The following is a 21,002-nucleotide window of genomic DNA, read 5'->3' as shown; positions in this document are numbered from 1 at the left end:
ACTTCTTGCCTTTAAGCTACTTTTTTCTACACTGTGAAATAGGATTGGAAGGATAAAGTCAGTGAATTATAGATAATCATCTTTGATTTACCTGATTGCCTTCATAGACTTAACTGTGGAGAGTAATCCTTGGTGGGAGCACTAGATATTTTCAAACATTAAGAAGTGCTAAATACATGCAGCAAGGTCAAATCCAAGACTGATTCTGATCCCTCTGGCTGCTGCTACTAGCATAGTATTAAAATCCACCAAAGAGTAAAGGCAGCAGTCAACACTTAATTTGGTTTAAGCATAAGAAACGATATGAAAGGAATGGGAATTTCATTGGGTACCTGAGTTTTATGCTGTCATCTCAGCTGCTGCTGGTCAGCTGGCAAAGCACACTTCGTTTTCTGTTTCACTTGACCAACTTGTAGGCACCAGCAGCTGGAAACCTCCTGTGACTCCGTCCACCACCTTTGCCAAACCAACAGTTTGGCAGCGGGGTGGAGGGAGGAAGTGGCCCCAATTTAGAAGGAATTAGGAGCCAATTTGCCTACTACTTATTATTCTCTGCATGTGTGGCTTCCATGTTATAATACCTTTAGTTGCATCTGTACAAATGTAGTTGCACTTGACTATTTGTAGTATATACTGCCTTGTGGCAAAGTTATCAGGTGTTGCTATTAATTAGGATTAAAAAAAAAAACCCAAACAAATCCATTAAATGCCATGGATGTGCCATGCTTTGTCAAGTCAGCACCAAAAAAAACCAACCAAAAATTTCCATAAATTCAGGTAGAAATAAAGGAACACATGTATTTCGTGTAGGTGTATGGGGGAGATTTTACAATTACAATCCGCTTTTTTTTTTTTTTTATTTTATTCTGAAGCCTAACATTCTAGTGGAAAGCTGAGATTATTCACAGTGTCACTAGTAAAGTAGTTCTGGGCAGGAATTGTCTTGATGTGGTAAATTAAAGCACTCCTCAGCGTTCAGAGGGAAATGTTACCTGGCAGATAGTAGAGATCTAGAACAAATCCAGGGTTCTGGAGCAAGAAGCGAGCTCAGTTGCTTCAGAGCTACCACCATAGCAGTTCTTTCCAGAGGGAAGTCATGCTCCCGTGATTACTGAAATATTATTTTGGTCAGGGATCACATGTCTGCATGTAGCTTTGATGAGAACTGCTACACAGGGTCTAAATTCAATTCTTTGCTAAGTTTTATTGGGTGGGAAGGGATTGAATGTGGTGTTATCCTGTTCCTTATCTCAAGTAGTGCATGGAAATGTTTCTGTAGATACAAAGTATAAATTTATTTCTTTCTGAGGGCTGTTCTCTGTCTTAATCTGTCATAAGATAACCAAGATCATGTGTTTGAGTCGGAAAAACCTTTCCCAGGCTTTTTCCATTTTCTGTGCAAACACACAGGAGAGGGTGGAGTGAGAATAATAATGTAGCATATGTGTCTGGCTTGAGGGCCTGTGCTCTCTAGCTGCCTTCATCCAATTCCTAAAGTAGGTTTATCTAACAGTCCTATTTTATTTCAGAATGAATTCTGGAGTGTTTTATGTCTCATGTTAAAGGAATGTTAACAAACACAGTTTTTATTGAAGCTTTTTATGAATGCTGTTCTCAGTCACAGTTTTTGAGTGAATCATGTGGCCTAGCCCCTAATACTTCTTTTTTAATTATTATTTTTTTCCTCCCATCTGTATCTCTCAGAGATCAAATTCAACTGTGGGTATGAAGAATTGTTTGGATTATTTCTACTAGCCAATGCAGAAAACCCTAATTTGTTTCTCTTAGTTGAGATTAATTTGTAACTTCTTAGTAAGATGATGTTGCTGAGCATAATTAGTAAGGTAAAAATGAAATAATGTTTTGTATTTTCATTATTTCAGAAAGAGTTGCAATTCAGTATCAGGAGAATGTAGTAAAATTTTGATGTAGGCTTCCCTCTCCTTGACCAGGTCTCTGTTGTGATTATGATGGTCACCATGTGTAACAGAGGTTTTCAAAAATCAGCTTTTGGTAAATCCGGCACTGCTAGGGTGGGAAGTTCTATTGTGGAATTACTGGACTTTCTTCTATTTCTTTATTCTATCATGAGGAGTTAAAGATTTACTTGCATAACAGAAATAAATTAAGCAGAGGAGCATATGTAGCCACAGAACTTGTAGATATACAGTAAGTCACATAGATTTGCAATCCAATTCCATCTGCTTGTTGTTGACTGCACTGTGCTAAACAGTAAGATGACACCCCACAGTAGCTCTAGACTTAGGACATAGCAGGCCTGCTGGTAAACAAGTTTTTAATTATCTCAGTCTCATGCTTTGTTTTCCACTGCCCCCTCATTTTTCAGGAGCATACTTGGGATGTAATTTTATTTTGATTCTTACACTGTTCATGGTGAAGAGCTGATGTTCTTGGTTGGTAGGATGTAGCATTAAGGCTATTCCAGATGCTGTTTGTAGCAGAAATGCTGTTGCACTGAGGGAGTCATTTGCCCAACAGTGTATAGCACTACTGAATACCTTTTTAAACTGTACATTTTTTTAGTGAATGGTGACTTGAGGGACCTTTGACTCCCAGAAAGAAATCAAGAAATAAAATTCATCTAGATTGAAAGAAGCAGAGTCTAGAGTCTGACCTCCCCATAAAACAACAGAAAAAAGCCTTGTCGTTTTTTTTCTGGACACGCTTTCTTATTGATTTGTAAGAAAACACAGGCAAAAGGTGAAAACTCTACTGCATTTGTTCCAGTACATTAAAGAAATTCTGTTTAGATGTAAAATTAAATGCTTCCATTGGGCAACAGTTCTGATTCCAGCTTTGCAAATTTATGGAAGTGTATTCTGGCTCACATAAAACTATCCAGCTGAACCTCTGACAGATATATTTCTTTTCTTTTAAAGTTCATTCGTATGAAAATTTATCTCCAGTGAGACATGTTTATGAATTTGGAATCTTTCTGTGACTCTGCATTGTATTTTAAATTTGCACAAATAGTTTTCACTACAGTCTTTTGCATTTATTTCCAATGAGTAAATATTCCTTGAGCTGAGTATTACCCTCGGGATCCTGTGAAATGCTACTCTGCATTTACTTATTGCGTGCTATAACACACTTGAGTAATCTTGAAGTTTATCAAGTTTTTGCCTCCCTCGCCTTTACTGAGATCCACGGACTCCTTATCCAGACACAGAAGTGTTTGCATACTGTACTTCTGCAAGATTTGGGGATTATTTACAGAGGTTTAGGGTCTTTAAATTCTTTGATTTTTGGGAGAAGCAACCCTCTGTAATTCTCAGAAACAAGCCACTCCTGTGAAACCAGGAGAAATGCTTTCCCTTAACCGTGGTGTTTTTTGTGTCTTAAAGCAACAACTTGTCCTCTCGCTGGTAAAGAATGAGTAGGGTTTTTTTTTAATTTGGTAGCACTCAGATATAATTTGTTCCAGTCTTTTCCTGACAAATAAAGTTGCTCAGAGGCTACAGGAGTCTTGTGTAACAGGTAAAAAGAGCCATGCGGTTTTGTGGGCCTGTCTTCTGGTAGATTAGCAATCTAGTTCTCTTCAATGTGTAGTAATAGCTCTTCTCAGTGAGGGGAATGAGGGTATTTTTGGTTTTGATGTGCTTTTGTCCCCTCACCTATAAAGAGTGCTTGAGAGCTAGCAGCTGGCTGTTACTACTACTATGGACTATTTTTAAAATATCTTGATATTCCCATTTTTTTACATTTGTTCATTTCCCATGTTAATTTTCAGCATTCTCTGGGATGCAAAGTGTATGGCATGAAATGTGGTCACTAGGTTATTGCTGCTAAGTTATTTGAGATGGTTTGATAGAGAATTAACTCAGTGTGGCCAGTTTTCAGACACTTAAATCTTTAATATTCCTTGCATAATTTTTTTTTTCAAATACTTTCTTTGTATAATTTAACTGTAGCTATGTCTAGACATATTTCCTGGATATGGCTAAACAGTTTTGAGGGTAAATTATGACCTGGGTTTTTTTGCACTTTCACACAAACATAGTATCATTCCATTATGTATGTCAGGAGAAATGGGAACTGCAGACTTCTGCAATACAGTTTTCATCAAATTTGCAAACTTCTGCCCCTTTGCAAAATTAGTTCTTTCCCAGAAATGTTTTCAAGCCTTAACTTCCATTTGCAATCAATTTGTGCAGTGCACCCATAGAATACATTTATATTGTTCCTGCTTGTTACCCAGCAGTTCTAGTTTGAAAAAAAATTCATAGGACTTCTCTCTTTATGCTTTGCTATCTTCTAGGTTTTAATGTGTTCATTCTATTTGCCTTAAGGTCCTCTTGTATAAGGCCATTGTTCAAAGCACTTGTTTGTTGCTCACAGAAAATTCTGTCTACACTCCCTTTCTTGGAGATTCTGTGGTGTTAACCATAGAATTATTTAAGTTGGAAAAAGCCTCTGAGATCAAGTTTGGCCTGTTCTGTTACCTTTCATAAAAGGCAGCTGCTTTGTCCCATTCTTCAGTCAGCAGTTCCATTTGTAATGCAAATTCACCTGAGCTTCAGAATGGTTTTTTAAATACATGTTCAGACTTCTTTGCAGTATAATGTTCCACTACCCCAGTTCAATCTGTTTCTGTTCTCTTTGTGTAGCTGCCTGCTCTTTCATTACTGGTTTCCCCTGCCTCTCTTCAGTAGATGGTTGAAGTGCTCCTCTCTTCCCTGAGAGCAGCCTGACTCACCTGGAAGTTGTAGGAGACGATGTCTTTACTTTGGGTGGCTGCTGCTCTGAAGGGAGACACTAAGATTTTGGTATCTCGGTACAGGGAAATCTTAGGGCTTTTCAGTGCTTGGGGGTGAGAATTCAAATTTATGGCTAACTGACAAACATAAATAAAAGTGCTAGTAATCTATTGTCTTAAGTAATTTTTAAGAAGTGTGCCCTTTTTCCATTGCTATGAAAACCTTAGTCCACATACTTAACTTTTGTCACTATTTTGTGTTATGACTAAAAACTTTTGAATGCAGATGGTACTGTTTGTTTGAGTGAACATGGGAAATGGTAGTGGCTTTAGTTATGTCTGGCAGTTGTTTTTTTTCCCAAGCTTCTGATCAGGTAAAAGTTACTGAGGGTTTTCAAAAGCACTCCAAAAGTTACTTGTATTGGTTGGTCATCATCTGCCAGATTCCTACTTAGAAGTGTCCCTACATGGTTACCTTGTGCACGTGGGGCCTCCTCCTTAGTTATTTACTTGTCCATAAAATGAAGAAACACTGCAGTGAGATAAACTTTGATTTGAAGTGCTTCCCTAAAGATCTAAAGCATTTGTTTTCACTAAATGAGATTTGTACTTTCTAAATGTGCAATGTGCAGTGTTTATATTTTATAGTATTTTTTTCATTGGTTTTTGGTTTTTTAAATGTACTGTTTCTTTTCTCACATCTGAATCTATAATACTCTCAGCTCCTGATAATTTGAGTTGTAAAGTACCCTGGTTAAAAAAATATTTTAAAAGTCCCTCATTCTTCTTTCAGAATGCTGGAATTTTGAAAAACTTGAAAAAAAAAACCTTGAAAAAAAATTCAATTCATTTTTAAGGCCAGACTGTCCAGATGCAGTCTGTTCCAGTGTGTCTGCAACTAAAACTTTACCTAACTTAGGTATCAGAAATAGGCAAACTGAGGCATAAAGCTTGTTTTGGGCTGCATTACCTGTTTTTTGATACTGTCAGCCCAGTCGCCACTCCAGAGCATAAGCTCAAGAATTTTTTTGTAGCTCTTTCATCTTCAGTGTGCTGTCTGCCAAGCTCAGGGGAAGTAACAGGCTCACACTGGAGCCAAGTCCCTGTAGGTGTGAAGGATTTCCCCTGATACCAGGAATCTTCTCAGAGTTGCAATACCCTTGCATGGCATTCCTGTGGATTCCTGTGACAGCTTGGCGTGAGCTTAGGTCCCTGCAGGAGAATACTACTGCACTTAGGGTGTATTTACCTTCCCTTCCTCCACTCTTGACTGCTTCTTAAATGAGTTATGAGACACATTTTTGTTTAAATCAGAGATCCAGGATTTCACAGCTGTCATGGCTGATTTCAGGTAGAGACAGTATTCCTTCTGGAGCAACAGATTCTTGTTAAGATGGAATCCCTTTTAGCTGATACCAAACTAAATTTAGATAGCTTCCTGCTGTGGGTAGAAGGTTTGCTTTGGAGTTTTAGGCCTTAATTCCGTACTTGCATATATGAAACTCCATTCTAGACTGCATTGTCATTCTGTATTTGCTGGTTGGAGCATTCTGCTTTTCAAAGAGACAGGTTTTTTATTTTTTTCTGACGTTCCAGTGGATAGGATGGTTGCCACTTAAAGCATACACAGCATAGCAATCTTTCTCTAACGAGTTTTAATTACAGATGTATCCAGCATAAAGTGTTATGTGAAAGGTCAAATGACCTCACTTAGCAATAGGACTTCAAAAATGTGGGACTGAAAAGCAAACTGTTCAAGACTGTTCTACATTTCTGTCCTTCTCTGAAGCAATATATACCTCTTGAGTATGACCTGCCTATCCATTGTACTTCACAGAACATACTAAAAAAAAATTGCATATGGGTTCATCTGACTTCAGCAAATGGGAAAACAGTGTTTCTTTCTTCCAGAGAGACTTTCCTAGTAAACAGTCTGTGACAAATTCCTGATGGTTTCTGCAGGTAAATTTTCTAGAATGAAGAGCTGTTTCCAGCCACATTCTACAGAATGAAGTATTCAAAGACTGTTGTCAATTTTTTTCCTTTCCTTTTGCTTATTTTTCCTGCCACCCAGAGTTAAGCAGACAATATTTTCTGAAATTGTAATTGAGTCAGACAGTTGTGGCTGACAATTTGACAGAGGTTGAGCATTTGGCAGGTTATTTATTTGTCTGTCAGGCTGGATGTATCTGACTATGCAAGTGCTGTGAGCAGATGCAGAGGTGGGAGTGTGATGGGAAGGGTGGTGGTTATTTAAGTACCACGGACAGGGGCCCCTCCACACGTGTCCAGACCATCCATGACTTCATCTGTCAGGAGTTTTGTATGTGGGCACTTCAGCACAGCCTTGACTCTTTTGCAGGCATCATTATGTGGGGTTCTTCATCACTTGGTGCTTTTGAAAGAGCTGTTTTTCCTGTGAAGCCATGTCCTAAAGCTCTTGGTATTCCACAGTGTGTGCCATTGTACCCCTTTTCCTTCATTTGACATTAGGCTTGTGTGCTTGCTTCCTCACCAGAAGCTCCCCATCATGTCGAAGACTTAATTGTTGTCCTCTTATGTGTTCTTCATCTAACTTCAGCAGATTTCAAAGACAGACTATGAGGGAATTCATAAAGCTGACTTTCCCTGTTTACCATTCCATGGATTTAATTTCAACTCTACCTAACTTTATTTCTGTTGTAATACTGAAATTCTGTCTGAATCAACTATGTACATCTTAGAAGAAACTGCATTGGTTTCTCAGCAGAATTAAATAAAAGGATTCCTTTTTAACTGTATGAGGAAATGATAATCAGGATACCCAATTCTAAAGAATATCAAAATGGGCAGTCACTGAGACCATTTCATGAGTTGGTTGGTGAATCATTCTGCCAAATTAAATTTAAATTGCATCATACATGGCTTAGTTGACATCATCTGCTCCCTTCAGAAAGTGGCAATGGGACAGAGCCCACTGACATTGTCCAACGTGTGTCGTGCTGCTCAAGTAATCCAAACAGGAAATTTGGAAAGGCAGTATAAGAATCTGTATTTGAGCATTGTGAATACTAATCCTTGACCCACTAAGGATTTGTTTTTCTAGATTTACTTTTGTTCCTTTTCTGCATATTCTTAATAGTTTGGCTTGAGTGTTTAGTTGTATTTAATTTAATTGGATCCAACTTTCTAACACCTGGGCATTGATTAAGTTTTAGTGTTCTAATCTGGAGCAGAGTAGTCCAAAGGAGGTTCTATAAAACTTCTTGCAAAGATCTTTTGGACCTTTTTTCAACCTTCCCAGTCTTCCCAAAGCTTATTTCTTTCACTTTATATTAAGAAAGAGCTTATAGGGTACTAAAAGATCAGAACTTTTCGTGTTTGCAGGTTTCATAGCTTATTCTGCAACTAATCTCCTGTCTCCCCAAATCCACAGCTGACTCTTCGTGAGGGTTGGACTGTGCTCCTTTAGACTCTTCAGGAACTGCTGTTTAAAAGAATGGAAAACTTCTCTTGCCTAATGGACTGAAATGAGATTTCTTGACCGTTTAAGGAGGTGGCTGATTAAGACCACAGAGGCACCTCCTTAGGTGGTCGTTGCTTCATCCGAGCACACAAGTGTGCTGTTCACAGTGGGTCCTTTGAGCCTGCTGCTGTGTTCTCTGTTAAGCTGCTAATGTGGTGTCCCTCCTTTGGCTCACTTGGAACTCGCCAAGTTTCTTTTGGACATGCTTCATTTTTTCTGCTGGAACTGGTGCATCACTGCTATTAACTGGTTCTCTTCCTTCCTAAGTGAAGTGATGGCTGAAGCCCAAGCTCTGCTACTTCGTGTGTTGACAGTTCCAATACTTGGAATTATGCAGAGGCACACAGATTCTCAGTCTTGGTAACTAAATGGTAGGACATGGCAGTTATGGAAACAGAGTTTTGGAAGTTAAGCCAGCCTTCTTTCTCCTGCCAGTTGTTGTGAAAACATTTGGGTAGTTGTAAAAAACAATGACTAAACAGGAAAAAACCTTTTCCTACACAGGGAAGTTCATGTATCGATAAATATTTAATTTCTGAACATAGTATTTCTCTTCTCTGAAACTTAGTTTTATAATCTGCTGCTTGGAAGAATACATTATTTATTGAGAACACCTGCTTTGAAAAGCTTAGGTTTTTATAATAACTGTATTGTAAGAACTAGCTAAGCACATAGACAAAATTACGTGTGAAGAAGAGTCTAGCCACTACTTTTAATTTCATAGTTGGCTGAGTCACTAAAATTAAAAGCAGCTTTAACAGTTTTATGAGAAAAGTAGGAGGAGTAAAATCAAATGCTGTTTAATTTCACAGCCATTTGAATCTAGTAGTAAAGTTGATGAAATGGAAATTCGATGAGGTACAAACATCTCAGAATCATGTTTCATGCTGAAGCTGTGATGGCAGGAAGAATTCCCAGCTTTCTGTCAGTACGTAGATCCTCTTCTGCATGAGCTTCCCAGAGGAAAAAAACAACTTGCTTTTTCTTCCTATATATATTTATCCCCCTGAGCTGGGAGCCTTGTCTAGCATACATCTGGGATGTGTTTGTAATTACACTGAAACTACTTATAGTGAGTTTTTCCCCCTCTATAACTTCATAAAAGACACCTTTAAAGGGCAGGAAAAATCATGTCTTATTTCAAGGATATTAGCCTACTGTAAATATAGCCAAAAACTTAGGTTGCATTTGTAACCCTAGTAGAAGTAGCAGTTAGAGTTAAATGCCATTTGAAGACATCACAGAATGTAAACAAAATATCAGTGAGTATGGAAAAGAGGTCAATATTCAATTCAATAATCAATTTAGGTAGGATCAATACAATAGCCTATATGGAGGCTAGCGATTGTAGAAGCTTTCTCCTAAAAGTGCTGGTCTTGTGTTCAGTCATCTCTCTGAAGTGTGGCCTCAAGTTACCTTGGTCTTTTTTTCAATTTTTTTTTCTTGTGTGGTTTGCATCTTCTATGGTAGGACACCCATTAGTTGCAATAGTATCCTTGCCAAATATGTATGGAGTTCTGTAGAATATCTGGACTGTACAATAAAGTGAAGAAAAAGGGCTGTTAAATAGGCTGGAGAGGAGAATTCCATTGAGAACATTAATTTTCCTTTGGCTTTCCAAATAATGTGGATTCCTGGAGTTGGGAGTATACGTCCATAGGTAAAGCTGTAGCACGCTGAGGACAGGAAAAGTAAGAAAGCAACGGAGAGAAAGCAGGAGAAGAGCTAGAATATAACAGCAGCAAGGACAAGTGAGTGATTTTTCCATTTCAATTTTTATCCCTTTGTTCTTTTATTTTGACTTTCATGGTCTTCTTGTTTTCCAATTGTCACAAAATTTATAGTATTAGAAGCAAATATAAAAAAGCCACAAACTCTGGGCTTTTAGTATATTGTACAGTAAGATTAATCTAGAGCTGCAGGAACTGTCCTGAGTTACCAATACTGAACTTGCACTGATTCATTCCTACATTTTCCTTTTTTTAAAAAAAAACTTTTCTAGAAAAACATAATGGAAAGAAATTTTGATTTTTTAATTTCACTCAGGTGATTAGTAATAAAGCTGATTTTAAAAGATTTCTTGGAAGACAGTTAATTATGATTGAGTGATGATCTTAATGATCTACATAAGATTACAAATACAGGAGCAAACTTAATCTGGTATTTGCTCATAGTTGACTGATGCTATAGAGTTGAGGTGAAATATAAATATATTTGTGTGTGTCTATAGGTATATACAGTGGTCTGTGCTTTTAAAGAAGAAGCTTGACTTTGAGCAAAGGAACTGAAATGGATTTCAAGTATAGTATTTATTATGGGTGGAGCTGCCAGTGTCCCCTGTACTTAAGGTTGTGTGACCCTTTCCATTTTAAGGCTTAACTCTTGATTACTTTGACTTTTGCCAAAGTTCAATACAGACAGATTTTCCATGCCAGATATCTGCTTTGGGTTGAATTTTTTAAAAGTTTCAGCCAAAGCAGTTCTGTTCCAAGAATAAGGCTAGTGAAAAGTATGCAGTTTTGCTTGTGTGAGAATATTCTGGTGTTGTCCTTTGATGCTCCAGTGCCCCCAAGCTCTAAAGCAAGGATTTGAAATTTGGCAAGAGTTCAGCCTTTGTGTTGAGGATGTGCCTTTTGCCTCCCTGTAAAAATCCACCCAAATTTCCAGACCAGTTTACAAGGCTTTGAAAGATTGCCATTTGCATGGGCTTAATAGGAATTTCTTAAAACTTCACAGTAAGCTTCCTTTAGATTCTGTTCACACTGGGAATGCTCCAGGCAGGGTAGAGCTGCATATTTCATCCCACTTCTGCTAGGAGTTGTGCTGGCTGGGTCTGGGTGCTGACATTGAGCTAGGAGTGGGCAGCATTGTGTCTTCTATCACCCCTGCCTGTTCCCATGTCCCGTTCCTTCTCCCTGGTGACGGACCTGAGCCCTCTGGAAAAAGAAACTGTTTCATTCATCTGAAAGAGCATGACAGATGTGGAGGAGAGGAATTTGGGAGAGTGTGTGTATCTGGTTTATACCATTCCTTTGGTCACAGAAAATGTGTGTATCATACTGGCAAAACAACACTTCCTTTTCTACTGAATGTTCAGTTTGGTTTTGTTGCATTTAAACCTCAGTAACTGAGTATCAAGATTTAAATGAACTATGTGAGCATTAATTTGAAAAAAAAAAAAAGGTTAGACTCAAATGTCAGTACAGGAATGTTACTTAGAGGGCAGAAATCAAGAGTTCACTTTTTTCAAACACTGAAGTCTGACTCTGACATTTGCATTTAGTACACTGTAGCCTTCAACTTCCATCACAAGTGTTGTGTGTTTTGTCCAAGAGGCAACTGTTTGACTGGAATGGGGAAAGGAGCCTATTCTGAAGATGAGTCCAGGATTTGTAGGAGTAAAGGTTATGTATTATTTGTTAGGGAAGTTGAAAAATGTGGAGTGAGGGAAGCTGAGATTTGGGGAAATAAAAAAAAGTCTTTATGACTAAGACAGTTCAGTGGTGCTTGATGAATTGTGTGCTGTCTGTGCTCAGTCGTGGTGTTTCTACAAGAGGCACTCAGATGACTGACTGTTCCTAGGCGGCTGCTCAGACTCTGTGTTGTGGCTGCCTTGAGTACTTGTATCCATTTGCAGAAATGCAGAGCTGCAGGTGGACTCAGTGGGAGCTAAACCTCCTGTAAAATCCTGTATTTCACTTAAGACAGTAAAAACCGGCTCAGAGTATGTGAAGTTTGTCATCTGGAGCCAGGGAGCCTTTTAGTCTAATTAACCAAATGCCTCAGTTGCCAGTTTTAAAGGTGAAGAACTGACTTGTCCATCCCTGTAGAAAGACTTGAGGGAGAAACTGGTTTCCTTTGTAGCAGGACTGGAAAATAATATGCTGTAAATAGAGCATATAACCACCTCCCTTGATCAGGGATGAAACAAAGTGTTCAAAACTATGCTATACTTTTATCTTTCATGCCTTTTTTTTACTGTGTGAATGGATCTATTTTGTACTGACCAAAGTATAAAAATCTCAGTATCTTAACTCTTGAATTCCAATTTTTCACTTTGAATTAGCAGCCCAAATTTGCAAACACTGAGAATAATATTAAAATGCAAGTTGAATTCGCAATAGCCTTTTAATTATCTTCAAAATCACAGTCACTTGACCTTAGTAGTAGAGTAAAGTGTTGGGAGGATCCTCCTCCTCTGTTTACTATGAAGATGGAAAGCATCCTTGTTTAAGCTGTTTACTGCCACCTCACTATGATAAATTTCCCCTTTGTAAAGCTGCTTCAACGAGACATCTTTTTTTATCCCCTTATAAAGGCAGCCATTACCTGAAGTTTCCTAAAAAAAAAAAAAAAAAAAAAAAAAAAAAATTTAAGCTTTTTGAAAGGGACAGTGCTACAACAAATAAGTGACTGTGTGTTTGTGGAAATGTCTAGCTCCCAGAGTGAAATGATGAAATGATTTGCTGCTAAGGTTTAGTGGATTTAATGCTTTGGAAATAATTTGTTGGAGAGTGCAGCAGTGGAGTGTTTTGGGTTGTGGTTTTTTGTTGTCTTTTTTTTTTTTTCTTGTTTTTTCTTTTAAGGTGGAGGTGTAAAAGATTTTTCTATTTGCTACTTTAAGCTGAAGTAGTTATCAAACTTTTTTCCTTGTTTCATGGGTAGTTTTCTCAGGGTGTCTGCTGCCTCTGAACCAGTAGCTCTCAGATGACTCTTTTGAAAGCTTCAGCATAAACAAGGCATTTGACAAGATGTGCCATGCAGTAGTTTTGGGAGAAAGATGGGAATTCTGAGTGGCTCAAAACACATATATCTTCCTTAGGGGAACTCAGCTGCTCGGAACAGCACTCTTATTTGCTTAGCTGTGTGAATCCACTTGCTAGTGGACAATTGTTTTGTGTTTTGTTTTCTTTGCCCCCCAAGACTTCTGTTTACTTGTGTGCTCTTCCCTGTGTGTTTTGAGCTGTGCTTTGAAGTTGGGCATCTCGCTTTAAACAAAAGCTCTGCATAGGATCCAGCTTAATTTCAGCAATCTGTTGTGTCAGCGATGTGGTTTAGAGTTAACAAAATGCTGTTCTTTGCTTGCCTTGACATTGGTTTGTGTAGGATTAAAATTGAAAAAGAAAAAAATCATCATATCACGCTGGATATGTTGTATAAAAGGCAAGTCAGATGTGATTAGAATGTGATTTAATGGCTGTGCAGCAATTATTAATTGTCCAGGCATCTGTCTTGATACATGAGATGAAGTTTGAGGTATCCTCTCTTTTTTCCTGTCACCTTCCTTTTCCCCTTCCTCAGTCCCCCTAATAATCTAAGAAATTTCTGAAAACCAAGAACTTTATGTGCATTTAGTTTCCTGCATAAGTCACTCTAGTATATTGTCCTTCAGAGTGCCTAGATAAAACAATTTAAAATGCATATTTTGTCATCTTTGAGTATTGTTCTTCAGTAAGAAGGTCCAAATACTACACCTTTACTTTCTAAAATTTATACTAAAGTCTGTATTCTTTTATATTGATTTTTATTTTAAGATTAGGGCACAAAATGAGGAGTAGATTCTGAAAGGCAAAAGCAAACACAACTGCAGACAACCAAATTTGTATACATTTACACAAGCAGTAAATTAGCTATGAGTATTCAACTCTGTTATTTCAAAATAATTTGAGAAAGTAACTACAATCTGATAAAAAAGACTGCTTTATTAAATGGATTTAATATGTGATCATTTATATGAAGTATGTGAACTGTTTCTGAATGTTTTGCTCTTCTGTCTTATTTTTGGCAGCAACTGGAATTAGTGGAACCCAGTGGCTGGATCCACGTTCCTCTAACAGACACTCACAAGAAGCCCATTCGCACCTTTATGATCCAGATTGCTGTTCTAGCGAATCACCAAAATGGAAGAGACACTCACATGAGGCAAATCAAAGTGTACACCCCTGTGGAGGAGAGCTCCATTGGAAAATTTCCCAGATGTACAACAATTGATTTCATGATGTATCGCTCCATCAGATAAAATTTCCTCATGAGGAATAATAGAGGTATTTCTTCATGACCATATCATTGTTAAAGTATTCAGATACTTAAAGAACAGGGTTTACTTCCGTGTAATTATATCTTTATGATTATACTTTGTACAGTTTTGAAATAAAGATAATTTTGTGTTACAGTATGTTGTAGTGTGTAATTTTGTTTCTTTTTCTAGGAGTCTGAGTGTTCTTGTACTCTCTGAGAGGGGAAAAACAATCTAGGCACTCTTAAAAGAATGTATTTGACTGGTTGGGAATCAATAATTGATTTGATATAATAAGGCATTTTGGGGGATGACTTCTTCCCCTAATGATCATGCATGGAAATAATTCATTCCTCTACCTAAAAATGACTCTTTAAAAAGTTGCTCCTCTTCTTGAACAGATGTGATCTAAAGACATTACCAGTAGTATTTTCCCATTTTTGCTTATGCTAATGTGTTGTGCTCTTTTCTCTAGAGGATTTTTTCTGCTCAGTGGCTGTATGCATGGATTTAGCCTTCTTTGTAACTGCAAAGTAAATCATAGAATTACAGAATATCTCCAGTTGGAAGGGACATGGAAAGATCATCAAGTCCAATTTGGTTCTTCTTGAAGGACTACCTAAAACTGATCCATGTGACTAAATGTTGTTCAGATGCTCCTTGAACTGTAACAGACTTGGTGCCATAATCATTTTCCTGGAGAGCCTGTCCTAGTGACTGATAATGCACTGAAGATGACAATGACATGAAGAAAACCAAAACTTTGCAAATTATTCAGCATAGTATATACATTAGTAAAGATACACTGAGTGTAGGTCATGTAGAACATGATAGCTATTGGAAATAGGTGATTTAGGAATGCTCTGGCACCCTGCAGCAATGTAGGAATGGATGTGGTGGTCTAATGCACCTTCTAAAGTACTGGGAACTCGAGTATAACACAAGTAATCTCATGTTCAGAGCACAGAATTCTTTTAATGTGTGTTTTAAAGTAAAGGGCATTGCAAGGAAAATATGTGCTCTATCTGCTTGCTGTGAGTAGGAATATTTGACACCTCTACTAATGTCTCATAATGTAATCACTAGTTATTTCATCTTCTAAAAAATTGAGTAGATTTTAGAGAGGTTGTTGAAGGTTTCTTTTAAAATGTTTGGTACTGATTGAACCCATTCTTCCTCATAGCACCATGAAAGATGGTGGTCAATCCAGAGTAATCTCAGCCACGGAAAACTTTTGTCACTCTTCTTAATTATGAGCAAGGAAAGGCTAATAATAGTGAAGGCACATCAAACAATGATACATCATCCTGCAGAGGAGAAAGGAGGTAAAGTGGAGGAAAATGGAAATGTTGTCAAAGAAGGAGGAAGATTAAACTGCTGAAATTTGTTTTATATATTTGATGAAGCTGTTGGTGACTGAAAAGTTTCATCTGTGGCTGAATTCCACAGTATTTAGGGGGGCCATTAAAAAGGACATTTTCTGATAAAGAACCTTGTAGAGAAGTGCATGACTAGTTGGGGGGTTTCTATTTAAATGTGGATTCAGTCATTTCAGGAAGACCTGAATGGTGCTTTACCTATCCCTGTAGAGTATGGATGAAATGCAGAATTCCTGAATTTCAGCAGAAATTCGGCAGAAGTCTGTCACTTCTGTGAATTTTCTTATATAGTGTCAGGGAGTTGTATATTCCTATTCACTTAATTGAAGCAAATTATGGACTTTTGATGTCCACTTTATGTTATTCTGTTAAACCAATAAACCTCTCTTGGATTTATCTAGTTATTTTTGATAAGTTTTGGATTGTTTTTAAGAAAGGATATTATTAGGCATAGAATTTTCCTGATTTTCTCCCAGAAAATGGCAGTTATCCATCCTAGCTTTGCATTGTCAAGCCACTGTTTCCTACTTAAGCATCTACCACAAATAATTCTGTGGTAATTTTATGCTTTGGTCAGTAACATTTATCTTTTCATACATGTCACTCTGCAAATGATATCTAGACTAATACTGCTCTGTCCCAAACATTATCCAGTAAACTTGGAACAAGCCTGTCAGCACAGTCTTGTTCTTATTTCTGTTCTGCCATCAATAGGCATCATTTTTCAATCTTTAGAGAGCGATTCTAGCTTTCATTGATTTTTTTTCCAGGACATTGATGGTCATACAGGATAGGGGCCAGCATTTGTGTCAAAAATTGGGAATTGTTATTTCTGACAGTGTTGTTGAATAAGCTGAAATGTAGCTTGATTACTTATCCTGCTCTTCTGAAATTACAGATTGTGTTTAAGTAGTTTTAAGAACCCATGATATCCATGGTAAACTGGGTTATGTCAAGCTTTACTGTTGTGGAAGGAATCTGTACTTACTTGAAAACAAGTGCAGTGGCCATTCTAAATCCATATGAAATCTTTTCTCTGTTATTTTGTAACAATTGTAGATTCTTTGCATCGCACTGGTATTTAACATCTGTGGAAGTACATTTGGTTTTTAACATTTTGGCACTTGGTCACATAAGGCTGCTGATTTTTAAGTGATGAGATCCTAGATGAGTGTATCTGAAAATAAAGCAAGTTGCTGCCTTTGTGTATGAATATAATACTTAGTATTTGAATTGGGATAAACAAACTGGGCTGCCAAGTCATTCAGGAAGTTGCTTACATGTATGTTGTGTTCAGCTGCTGCTTCTTTTCCTTGCTCATTGTTTTCCAGGCGGTTGCCTGGAATCTTATCACTTTCTCTTTTTCTCTTTTATAAGAAGCACCTGATAAATATCGAGTAGTACAAATAATATTGGAATAGATGACAGACAAAATGCAAGATGTATTTGTCCTGAAAAAATCATGACTTGGCAGTGATCTGACTCATCACTTCGAATAGTAATAATTTAGGGGATTTAAAACCTTTTCTTGGAAGGTCACTAGGCCTTTCTGCCTCACAGAACAGAAATTTGATTCCCAGTACAAGTGTAAAAACCTTCCTTTTAATTAAACTTTAGCTTATTTCTTTTGCAGACACTAAGAAGAGGGAGGTAATTGAGTGACCAGGATCTTGAGGAACTCTTGTTGAAATGAAGGACAGGACCTGTGTTTTGACTAAGTCATGTCTGTGTGTCTTCTTAGCTCCACAGTGTAAATAAAAAAGGCAGATGTCAGGAGAGGGAGAAAAGAGGTATTTGCTGCTCCTGGTTTCTAAAATGGAGAACAGCAAAACATTTATATTTTGTTTAAATTCACATAGGGAATCTCTGGCAGAGCTGGAAGTTGAAGCCATATCATCACTGTCTATCTTCTCTTTCACTGTGAAGCTGATTTTCAGATAATGATCCTGTTTCAAAGACAAATTTTTCAGTAATGCAATTTCTGTATGTAATTCCATTTTAAAGTTTAAACTATATTTTGGGTTTAGCTATTCTGGTTTAGTCTATAGGGGAGATGCTTTTGCCAGCACTCTGACTATAGATGCCCCATTGAAACTCTTCAGATGAAGCTTGGTAGTTGTTCTTACCTCCCTGAAGTGAGTCTTACTGTTGGTACTTGTTTTTCTTCATCTGTGTTAAAACACTTTAGGGGAAGTAATTGAAACATTATTTAGGCTTGAAATCTGTTTATATGTTAGAGACAGCCAGATGTTGAGATTGCCAGTACTGATTAGCAAAAACTCATGAACTTGGGCATAATGAATGAAGTGGTGGAAGAAACTGAAGGACCATGGAGAGCTACCGGATGTTGGGAAGGCCAATTGTTGCCTCAGCTAATAGGGGAAGCCACAGCTCTAGGCAGTAGGTCATTGAAAAACCCCCACCTTTCACACAGCAGTAGCCAGCAGTAATTGTAATTGGTCTCAGGAACTGCAAGTGAAACAGGTGCTCAGGTAATTCATGTCACCTGAAGTGAGTCAGGGTGATAAGACTGGACCTAGTAATTAGAGCTGAATTGCACTACACCCTCTAAAGAAAGGAGAGTCAGAAGCTATTCTAGTAAACTTCTCAGGAAATCCCAAATTCTTTGGACATTTGTCAGGCATTAATATGTGTCTTTGCTTCAACATGGTGAGTGGATTTTTCTATAACTTGTATTTTCAGGATGCTTAGTAATAGACAAAAGAAGAGTTCATTGCTCTGCCAGGCCTAAATGAAAGAATAAATGGTCATGATAGTGTTACTATGTTTTGCTGTGTAAGTGAATTATGGAGATATCTTTTAGTTTATATTTTTCTTGAATTTACCAGCTCTGCAGCTTTAGGAGAATGTATCTGAATTCTTTGGCATTACTGGATGACCCAGACTGGCCTCAGCATGTGCTTGCATGCATGGAGGAAGCAGAGGTTTGAGGCTCTGAAGAGCCCATGGTTATAACAAGCAGTGCAGTGCTGTGCTTTCAGAGCCTGACTTGTTTAATTCCTGGTAAACTCTGTGCTCTTATTTCTAAATTTTGTCATTCTGTGTTAATGGTTAATTAGCATTGATGCATTCATTATAAGAATGCTTTGCGTTCCTTTGCATGTATACACAAAAATAACTGTTTATTTAATATTTAATTACCACATTACTTTACTTCTTTAATTAAATGCACTAGTTTTTTGCTGGAGCACAAGATAATAATCTAAATGCAATTAAAATGTTCATAGTATTAAGAGTATGTCCCTCTAAAGATGGGGTTGCTGAGGCTTCCAGGCAAAGGTATTGGGTGGTCTGCTGTTGGTTTGGAATACTTAAGTGTTCTGGTTTAGATCAGAAAGGTGTTAAGGTGCTTTTATAAAACTGTATAAGGCATCATTAAACATTGTTCATGGAAGCAAATTGAAAGTCATCCTTCACGTGACATTTGCTGTAACTCCAGGTTGACATTTCAACGAGCTGTTTTACGTCAGCCTAACAATTGCCTGTGACAGTTTCTCCATCTGCACCAAAGAATAAACCTCTCCTGCAGCAGTCAACAGTATTAGCATGGTTTAGTTTAACGGAAGAATGGAAAAAAAAAAGTCCCAACCCCAAAGCCTAGGTAATGAAAATTATGCTAATACTTGATGCTGCTAGAAGATATAATCCAGACATAATTATATATGAAGTGAGAAAGTAAGTTTGGGATCACTGGAAGCATTAAATACCTGAACTCTGATCCCACTGAAGTGAATTACTGCTGTTAATTATAAATAACTATATGATTATAATAATAATTATAAATAACTGTAGGGGAACATTTAGCTAATATTTAATACTCTAAGGAAATTAAATAGATCAGTGACTTCCCAGTTATATAGATCAAAAGAGGCAAACCTGGAGTAGTTTTGGAAGCTTCTTTCTCAAATGCTTCTTTCAATATACAAAATTAGGAATAAATTCCATACATATGCAATGTAGTATGAACATGAAATTTGTTGAAATCTTTTACAATTAGAAAGTAAAAATTCCGTGTATAGAGATGAAAGCATCAGTGCTCTGCAGCACTTCACTTTTTGAATATTTAATATTCTTGAGTATATGACTGATACTGTGTAGGTGACAATGTCTAACTTGCAGAATGAGCTAAACAAAATTCCTAATGGCTGTTTCATTTCAATAGTTATTGTATTTCTGTACTGGCATATAATCTGCAATGTGAAGCAGCAAAGAGGAAAGTTTCTATAAATGAGTCTCATTCACCCTAGAAAAACACTCCCATAACAAGCAAATAATTTATGACAAGGTACTGTCTGGGCATTTTAATTAGAAAACACCTCAGCAAAGGGGATTGTCTTGTTCTCTGCATTTGTGCATTTCCTTTAAAAATGTGTTTCTCTCTTTGCTTAAACTGATTAGAAATTTCAAGCAAAAGTGAGCTTACTGCTCTTTTGCAAAGGTTATACCTGTTTTCTACACAACTGCTTCAGGTTGCTGTCCTGTTGCCATTGAAAATTGATATCAAATAAAGAAGTGTTCATTCTGGTGCTTCAGAGTGGAATATTTAATCTGGGGCACTCATCTCTGAAGATAATTTCTATTAGGAACAAATAAACCCATACACTCTAAGATTTCAATTGTATTTAATTTCATCCTCACCTTTTGTTTGGTGTGATTTTTTTTTTTTTTTTAAATTCTTTTACAATGTTTTTATCTTTAAATGCAATGTGATTTTTTTAATATAAGACCTGCTAGGCCAGGATCTTGTGACCTCTTGTATTCAGTATTAAAGCTTATTCTACTTTTAGTTGAGGCTAGTCTTAAATATTTCAGATGTTATGATTCTTTATCTGTTTTATCTGGTACTATTTCCCATTATTTGGCAGTTGACAGGGGAGAATTACAGCACTTTCTAAAGGTGCATTTTTCCATTGGAAAGTCAGTGAGAATACTAGTGAGAGGTTTAAACTGAAATCTTACTGAAAGCTTCCAGCTATTGTTAATCTTCTAGCAGAGACAGCTCATCCCTCAGTACAGGTTATGTATATCTTCATTCTGTTTGATTTCCTATCATTAATTTATTGAAAAACCAGGAGTCTTTATATTCTGTCACTTCTCAACTGTCTTAAGTTATTCTAAACCTTCCTAGTAGGTAGAGATGTAAATCTCAGTAGGAGCATATGTGCTCAGATGTTGCTGTATCCCACATTCCCAATCCTACTGTATTTCCATTCTCTGATTAGTCAATGTAGTTTTTTAAGACCTTACAATAAATCAGTGAGGTAGGTAATAAAAAAATAGTTTTAATTTTTTTTTTAATTGTTTCCTAGCCTCACTTTTCTATCTGTGGTAACAATTTGCTTTTAATTCTTCCTTGTTTGTGAT

At 37.2% G+C, this 21,002-nt stretch overlaps 1 protein-coding gene across 5 annotated transcripts in view; it reads left to right on the top strand.

The window, feature by feature from the left end:
• ANAPC10 (anaphase promoting complex subunit 10) overlaps positions 1 to 14,397 on the top strand; it is a 32,393-nt gene extending 17,996 nt beyond the window's left edge. For all 5 annotated transcript variants that reach the window (XM_014880561.2, XM_014880563.2, XM_088164069.1 and 2 more), the window contains exon 5: positions 14,011 to 14,397. In XM_014880561.2, the coding sequence (XP_014736047.1) occupies positions 14,011 to 14,241 (231 nt within the window). In that variant the 3' untranslated portion in view covers positions 14,242 to 14,397. The remainder of the gene's footprint in view (positions 1 to 14,010) is intronic.
• The last annotated feature ends 6,605 nt before the right edge of the window (positions 14,398 to 21,002 follow it).

Source organism: Sturnus vulgaris, chromosome 4 (genome assembly GCF_052056855.1).
Source record: "Sturnus vulgaris isolate bStuVul1 chromosome 4, bStuVul1.hap1, whole genome shotgun sequence".
NCBI lineage: Eukaryota > Metazoa > Chordata > Aves > Passeriformes > Sturnidae > Sturnus > Sturnus vulgaris.
Note: the sequence above shows the minus strand (reverse complement) of the source record. Positions and strands in the feature narration are given on the sequence as shown.